The 8,037-nt window shown below is 36.2% G+C and overlaps 1 protein-coding gene across 1 annotated transcript; it reads left to right on the top strand.

The window, feature by feature from the left end:
- The first annotated feature begins 531 nt into the window (after window positions 1-531).
- On the top strand, window positions 532-6,216 carry slc39a1 (solute carrier family 39 member 1). Its single transcript, XM_084107784.1, has 4 exons — window positions 532-893; window positions 1,753-1,883; window positions 1,975-2,280; window positions 4,352-6,216. The coding sequence occupies exons 1-4, from the start codon at window positions 779-781 to the stop codon at window positions 4,703-4,705; spliced, it is 906 nt and encodes a 301-aa protein (XP_083963910.1). The 5' UTR covers window positions 532-778; the 3' UTR covers window positions 4,706-6,216.
- Window positions 6,217-8,037: the final 1,821 nt, after the last annotated feature.

Raw genomic sequence — 8,037 nt, forward strand, 5'->3', positions numbered from 1 at the left:
GTAGAAGTGAAAGATAAAGAATAAAAATATTGAAAGTAATTTTGAAAGAACACTGACAGCACAGGGTCACTGACTGACTAACTAACTCAGGCTTTGACAAACAAAATAGTTCTGCAAGTTCTCTATTTTCCTCTGTAAAATAAATATAAGACGCACGCAGCAATTTAATTTGACATCAATGCTGATATGACTTTTTTTTTTTTCTCAGTCACAAGGCAGTCATGTGTGGTTTAGTCATACCGGGAACCGCAGCTCTGTGCAATGCAGTCAAAGCACTGACTGAACTGGAAGAAATGGAAATAACTAAATACTCTTGTACTGAAGTAACATAATATTCCCACAGGGGGCGCTCGGCGGCTCAAAAAACAAAATACACTCTTTTAATGCCCTCAGATATTATATTTTAGACATGTATCATTAATATTCATACTTTTATTTAAAATGTTAAATATAACTACGGAAATGTAGATATTTCAGTAGCATTATAGACGTTCAGTTTGAACGTTGAGCGATTAATCAAGCCGGAAGTATAAGTCAAAAAAACAAGGGGCGGGACGAACGGCTGCTAAACATGCTTTGGCAAGTCGTGTGATGTTAAACCTGATCAGAATGAACCGCTAAACTATCATGAACATCAAAATTATGGGGTTCATCATTCAAAGACAGCGCTATACATTAGAACATTTACCGATATTTTAGTAATCAGAGTTTGGCAGAGGCGCCTGTCCTCTCTCTACTGTTTGTTTACATTTAGTTTAATTTGAGTTACATTGTCGAGATGGATTACCTGCTACAGGTGAAAGTGGGAGCGCTGGTTGGGCTGCTGTTCTTAACTCTATTTTTTGGTTTCATCCCAGCGCGGATGAAATGGTTTCAAGACACTAGTGGAACAGGTAAATAATCATTTAACGTTAAGTCCTTTTGGGGTGTTGTCATCGATTTTTTACGGTCCTATTCATGATGTTTTCTTTCATTTGTCGCCTCATCGCAGCACAGCCATGTATTTATGTACTGTATGCATGTTACGAATCTGTTCACATGTAGATAAGTGTGTGTTTATATATGAATGCTTATGCCCATACACTATAGGTTCAATACACTGTACCAAACCATAAGGAATTTACTCCGTCTTTATTTATGTTTAGGCATTTGCTCAGCTTTATACAACAAACACATGAGAGTCAGCTGATGAGGTTTTCTCTAAACGTAACTGTTACATTTTACTCGCATATAACAGATGAACATAAGGGTGGAAGTGAAACTGGTGTGTGAACATGCTTAAACAAGCAGAAAATGCTACTAAACATGAATTTAGACCACAGTGATCTATAGTAACCCAAATGTGTTTTGCGAATTTATTAAATACTGTATGTATTCTTTTGATTGCAGGCTTTACCTCAGACACATATGTCACAAATAATTGCTTGTGCAACCAGAAAAGGATGTGGTTTTCTCACGGTTATGAGTTATCGGAAATATAGTTGAGTAAAATGTCATCAACACTTGATTAAGATCAAATTAGCTACATTAACACCTAAACCTTTAGGTTGTGAGTAAATAAAATGATCAGTTCTGCCGATGTATTTTTAATTATTTCTGGGCTCCTGATTAAAATCCCTTTGGCGAAACTTGCTTTACTTTGACTGATAAGCTAAAAGGAGTGATTGGAGAAAGATTGCACCATTCATGTCAATCAGCGGCACCATTAATCAATGTAACGTGACTTTGATTGGTGTTTTTCTTTGTTTCCAGCAATCCACAAAGCCGTGCTGAGTTTTGTGAGCTGCTTCGCAGGAGGCGTCTTCCTGGCCGCCTGTTTATTAGACATCATCCCAGACTACCTCTCCGACATTCATGTAGTGCTACAAAAACAAGGCCTTGATGTGAGCTCACTGAATTATTTATATCAATTATGGAGTTGTTCTGTTAAAATCAATATGTTGATTCCATGTTTCTAATCTCCTCATCTTGCAGGAGGGCTTCCCGATTGCAGAGTTCATCATGGCGTGTGGCTTCTTCACCGTCTTGATCTTAGAGAAGATGGTTCTGAGCTGCACAGAGGGCCACAGAAATGAGGAGACAGCTCCTCTTTTAGCTCCCGCGGGTCACGGTCATGCCCACGGACAGACCTCGCTGAATGATCTGGAGGGGAGTGGTCACCACATCCACGTGGATTTTCATGCGCACTCGTCCTTCCGCTCCTTCATGCTCTTCTTGTCTCTCTCTCTACACTCTGTGTTTGAGGGTTTGGCCATTGGCTTGCAGACCACAGACACTAAGGTGATTTATTGAGTTTAGTTTTGTTTGACAAGACAACTCTGTGTTGAGTCACTGTGCTGACCTTGTTAGAAAACTGATAAAGTTTTAGGTTCAAAGGTTTACAGTCCGGTTTAGCATTGTGACTCAAAATCATGCTGTGTTTGTAGGGTTTTGTCCTGATATGTCCTTAGGATGCCAAATCTCTGGATAAATGTCGAAGGGTCAGTTCACCCACATATAAAAATTAATTCATCATTTACTCAACCTCACGTTGTTCCAAACCTGTATGACTTACTTTTTCTTTTATCTTTGGAACACAAAATAATATATAAAGGTACAGAATATATGAAAATATACAGTACAGATGTAAAATTACAATATTAAGCAACCCAAACTCAGGGCAGATACAGAATTTACTGCTTACTTTTAGAGCATGTTATGTTCCTCATGGTTTAAGTTAGTTCCATTTCCCCTTAAGGTCCGTTCACACCTAGAACGATAACTATAAAGATAACTGTATTAACGTCCACACCAAGGTTATTATAGTTTTGCATTTTTGAAATAGTTATTAGTCATTCATACTCATTCATATTAAAGATGAAATCTTTAATCGTTAAATGTGGCATATGAGAAAAAGAAAAAAATATGCGTATGATCAATATGATTATTCTTTTCAAACATTATTCTTGTATTGATCCATTGATGCTTTTTGTCTATTGCATCTTTTAATATCATATAATCATAGTTATACTCATATTCATGTATTCTCTTCAGACCAGACATTTAGTTTACTTCTACTCTGATAAATGTAGGCTACATCTATTTGTGGGCTAGACATGCTATTTGCTTTTTCCGTTTTCTGCTCAGTGTGCTATCTTGTTTAGTTTCACATGAGATGGTGATCGTCCTTAGAATTAGGGTACAGCTCCAGACAAGGTCTAGACATGATGGAAATACTTATTTGGCCATTTCTGCTTCTAAGGGCTGGTTGACACAGAAAGCGGTTTTGCTTTGAGTCTCGAGACGCGTCTTTTCAAAAGGTGAACTTACTTTAACTTTAGTGCCGCGTTTTTAGAACGTCGTGTCATGAACGAGACATACATTGAAAAATAAAGTAGCGCAGTGGAATGGAAAAACATGATTTTCCGGTACAGGATGAGAGCTTATTAATTATGCAAACAATTATTTATTTTTGCTAATTGTTTTATTTTATTATTTTATTTCAGTTAGTTTTGTTGTCAGTTTCGTTTAGTTTTAGTTTTTTATTTATGTTGAAATTTCTATTTTATTTCAGTTTACGAAAATGTTTTTTTTTTTTTTTTTTACCAATTACCTTACAATTACGACGAAAATGACCTTGGTCCTTAATAAATGGACGATATCGTTCTGTTTATTCTAAGCGTGTGCTTGTCTGTCACTTTAAATGCTCGAGCTTCGTTACAGCAGGATGGATTCTGATTGGCTGTCAATGTTTTTATCGTTCATCAGCTGAAGAAAATCGTTCTGAAAGTGATTCCAACGATATCGCTTCTCTGTGCTGTTATCGTTATAGTTGTGGTATGGACCCTGCTATTCTTTAATATTGAGAATTATTTTTAGAACTATATCTTTGTCGTTATCTTTATAGTTATCGTCCTTGGCTTTACACCTAATTGTAAACTTGTCACCACACAAGGCTGGAGGAATTCACTTTAGTGACGTCACTACATAATAGTTCATTTTAAAGGTGTGAAGTGTATTGAAATACTTTTTATCCTGCTGCAATGTGCCAAAATTGCTTTTAAGTAAGCCATGATGAGCGTGAGTAAATGACAGAATTTTAATATTATTATTTATTATTATTTTTTTTGTTGAATTTTTGCTTCTAGTAATTAGTGCATAGAAATTACACTTCACAAAGTCAGCACAAGGCAGAATTCCCAACCCATTTTACTTTTGTAATATGTAACAATGTCCGAATATGAGAGGTTTGTTATAAAATAAGAGGGCTTGGTGACATTTGCCAAAAAGGAAAGTCTTTTAGAATAATGTATACTGATGAATTTATAACATAAAGACAAGTTTCACTTTCTCCACTCCTCCTTCTGCTCAGGTGTTGGAGATCTGCATTGCTATCCTGGTTCACAAGAGCATCATTGTCTTCAGTCTGTCGGTGAAACTGGTTCAGAGCGCGGTCAAGCCCATGTGGGTGTTGCTCTACGTGACGGTCTTCGCTGTGATGTCTCCTCTCGGCATTGCCATCGGCATTCTAGTGATCGAGGCTCAGCTGGAGGACGGTGCTTTCATCCAGGCCGTGCTGGAGGGATTGGCGGCCGGGACCTTTGTCTACATCACCTTCTTAGAGATCCTTCCCCATGAACTGAACTCCCCTGAGCGGCCACTGCTCAAAGTTCTCTTCATCCTCTGTGGCTTCTCAGTAATGTCTGGTTTGAGTTTTCTGGGTTGAAAGACACCCTGTGGCCAGAAATGAGACTTCCCAAACTGTGCATGATTTCATGATAATGAAAGTTTCACTTTGCTTGTTTTATAGAGGAACTGAGAGTCTGTTTTGTTTTTTTGTTTTTTTACTTTTACCAGATCATTTTACAATCAATTTAAAAAAGTGTTTTAAATGACTTTTATAGTGGAGAAAAATCATTTTGCTGACCAGATTTCAGCATTGAAGAACAGTATATCACATGCAAATTGGGACTTTTATAAATATTTTTACTTGAACTTGATTTAACTTTTTTAACTGGTCAGATTTTATCAGTGGAATTGTTTTTTCTTTGACTTACATAACACTATCCACAAAAGCACCAGTTGTCTGATCAAATACTATTATACATGTGTATATATACTTAAATACTAAAATACTATTTTCATACATTTCGAACATTAACTGCCATATTTCTTAATCTTTATTATTGTTGTGTACTGTATACACACTGGTTTTTCCCCCTTTATGTGCCACATTTCCTGTACACAGTAAATCTTCCAGACAGCCAAATGTTTGAACAGTTTGATCATATAAAACATTTTATGAGATTCCACAGTAAAATGGGATCAAATGTGGTGTGTTCATTAAAGAACACAAATGTATATGTTCCTTAACCATATTAAATGTATGATTATGAAGAATATTTAGACTGTTAAATAATGCATTTCCAACTAGTGGAAAGAGCATGCTGTTTTAGTGCAGATGTCTTTCTGTAGACTACTGTGCCTTTAAAAAGAGAAATAACAAATTACATGCTACTTATTCTGTGCTTAAAATGTCATTACCAAACACTAACACTAAGGGCCGGTTCACACAGAATGTGTTTGTGCTGTTAAAAACTAAGGGCAGTGGAACGAAAAAAGACGTGTTTTTAAAATCTGAATTTATTTTAACTTGAGCGCTGCTTTTAGATTGCAGAGTGATGCACGAGATGCTGCAAAAGATGAAAAAACATGTTCGCCTAGCACACGCGTTTACATTGAAAAACAATGGAAATAGTGGAATGGAAAAACAAGTTCTGTGTGAACGCCCCCCAAATCTTTTGAAAGTTAATGTTTGGGTATACTGAGAGAAGTTACTGGATTTTTTTTTTTTTTGCTTTCTGTCTCAACATGCTTTGTTAGGAGTAGCAGAAAAGCATATAGGATCTGAAACATGGTTCAAACATGACTTTATCTTGCAATACAAGATTTAGCCTCTAGATAGACTTCTACATACAATGTCGGTAAAGTATTGACTGTTTAACAATGGCATAATACTACTACTATTTTTGCAGTATATAATATGTATATTGCAATATGTGAATTTTCAGTATGCAATGAGTTGTACAGCATACATCCTGAACATACTGCATGAGAAACTGTATCCCACCATGTAGTGTGCTCGACCTTTCCCAGTGTGATGAATGAACCCATAATATATACATTTCTTTTGGGTTGTTTTTTTAACTGAATTAAAAATGCAACTTTTATATTCCAGATCCAGATGATAACTGGGTGCCACTCATTATCATACAAGTTTAGCATAATATGGAATGTATATGGCTGCATATACCGTTTCACATACTATTTTTTAAATACTCAGTGCATACTGTGCAGTATGCTAGTATTCAATTCCAAACACAGGCCCCTTTATATTTTATAAATATATTTTATTAATGATGAAGTGGAGCTTGGCATAACTAGAAAAATTTATATTTATTATAAACATAGTTTTAAGATTTTATTCATAAGTTTTATAGGTCTAAAAGTCGCACTTTTTAAAATTAATTAAAAAAATTATTTGACCCTCTGGTACTGTTAAAAAAATTATTTCAATGAAATGATTGTACTATATTTTAGTTTCTATTCTAAATTCTATTTATACTTTAGTTATAATTCACTTTTTGTGCATGGACCTGAAAATGAAATTTCCAACTTAAACGGTCATAAATCTAATGCTTTGGAGCACAGACTTAAAGGTCCCGTTCTTCGTGATCCCATGTTTCAAACTTTAATTAGTGTGTAATGTTGCTGTTAGAGCATAAATAATATCTGTAAAATTATAAAGCTCAAAGTTCAATGCCAAGCGAGATATTTTATTTAACAGAAGTCGCCTACAACGAACGGCCCGTTTGGACTACATCCCTCTACTTCCTTATTTAATGACGTCACTAGAACCGTTTTTTGACTAACCTCCGCCCACAGGAATGCTCCCTCAACTCTACCGAAATTCGTTTATGTACTTGCACTTCTTATAACTTACTGTGTTTACTCAGCTCTTACGGTGATTTTCTGAAGTAAAACTGGCGCTTCATCTTTTGTGTACAATAAACTTTATTAAACTCATCAGTATATGTTTGATCATCATTCAGACAGCAGACTTGTAGGCTATTAATAAATAATGGATACATACAAGCAGATGACAAATACGTTATAATAACCGTAATTAAACTACTAAACTATACCTGTTTCATCTCTATACAGCACTCTGACTCTGTAGGCATTACTGTCCGACTCGAAATGAACACCGTTACTGAGAGTTTCTGATATTATCATCATTCCATGAGATGAAATTGTCCTGAGAGACTGAGCGCGAGCTCATGAAGCTCCGCCCCCTGGGTCGTCCAGCAGCAGCTTATTTGCATTTAAAGGGCACACACTAAAACAGCCGTTTTTCTGTGCCCCCAAAAATGACAATTTAAACATGTTGTAAAAAATGATCTGTTGGGTATTTTGAGCTGAAACTTCACATACACACTCTGGGGACATCAGAGACTTATTTTACATCTTGTGAAAAGGGGCATAATACAGGACCTTTAAGTTTGGTCTCTTTTTAAAGACGACACACACAGATTATGCTGATGTGAAAAAAGTGAACTTGAAAAAAGTTAGAAAATGTTACATTTATTGTTATGAGAAATGCACAAAAATACAATTTTAAAAGAACACGCCGACTTTTTTGGACTTATCCCCCAGAGTTAGATAAGTCCATACATACCCTTCTCATCTACGTGCGTGCTGAAACTCTGTCTGACGCACCCACCGCTAGCCTAGCTTAGCACAAAGACTGGAGGTAAATGGCTCCATCTAGCCTACTGCTCCTAATAAGTGACAAAATAACGCCAACATTTTTCCATTTACATGTTGTGATTTGTATAGTCACAACATGTACAAATAACAAGGTCACAAGAGACACAGCCATCTTCTAACCGTGTACATACTGGGAACTATATTCTCAGAAGGCGAAGCACTGCTACTTCTGCGGAGTGATTTGCTCGCTACTAGCTAGCTAGTCAAGTTGGTTTTGTTGACGGAAGT

The sequence above is a fragment of the Abramis brama genome (genome assembly GCF_963993115.1).
Source record: "Abramis brama genome assembly, chromosome: 3".
NCBI classification, from domain to species: domain Eukaryota; kingdom Metazoa; phylum Chordata; class Actinopteri; order Cypriniformes; family Leuciscidae; genus Abramis; species Abramis brama.

Excerpts from the sequence above, each read along its gene's own strand:
- slc39a1 (XM_084107784.1), top strand. The coding sequence starts at position 779 with ATGGATTACCTGCTACAGGTGAAAGTGGGAGCGCTGGTTGGGCTGCTG. Across the intron at positions 1,884-1,974 it reads TACAAAAACAAGGCCTTGAT|GAGGGCTTCCCGATTGCAGA; the intron begins GTGAGCTCACTG and ends CTCATCTTGCAG. Across the intron at positions 2,281-4,351 it reads TGCAGACCACAGACACTAAG|GTGTTGGAGATCTGCATTGC; the intron begins GTGATTTATTGA and ends CCTTCTGCTCAG.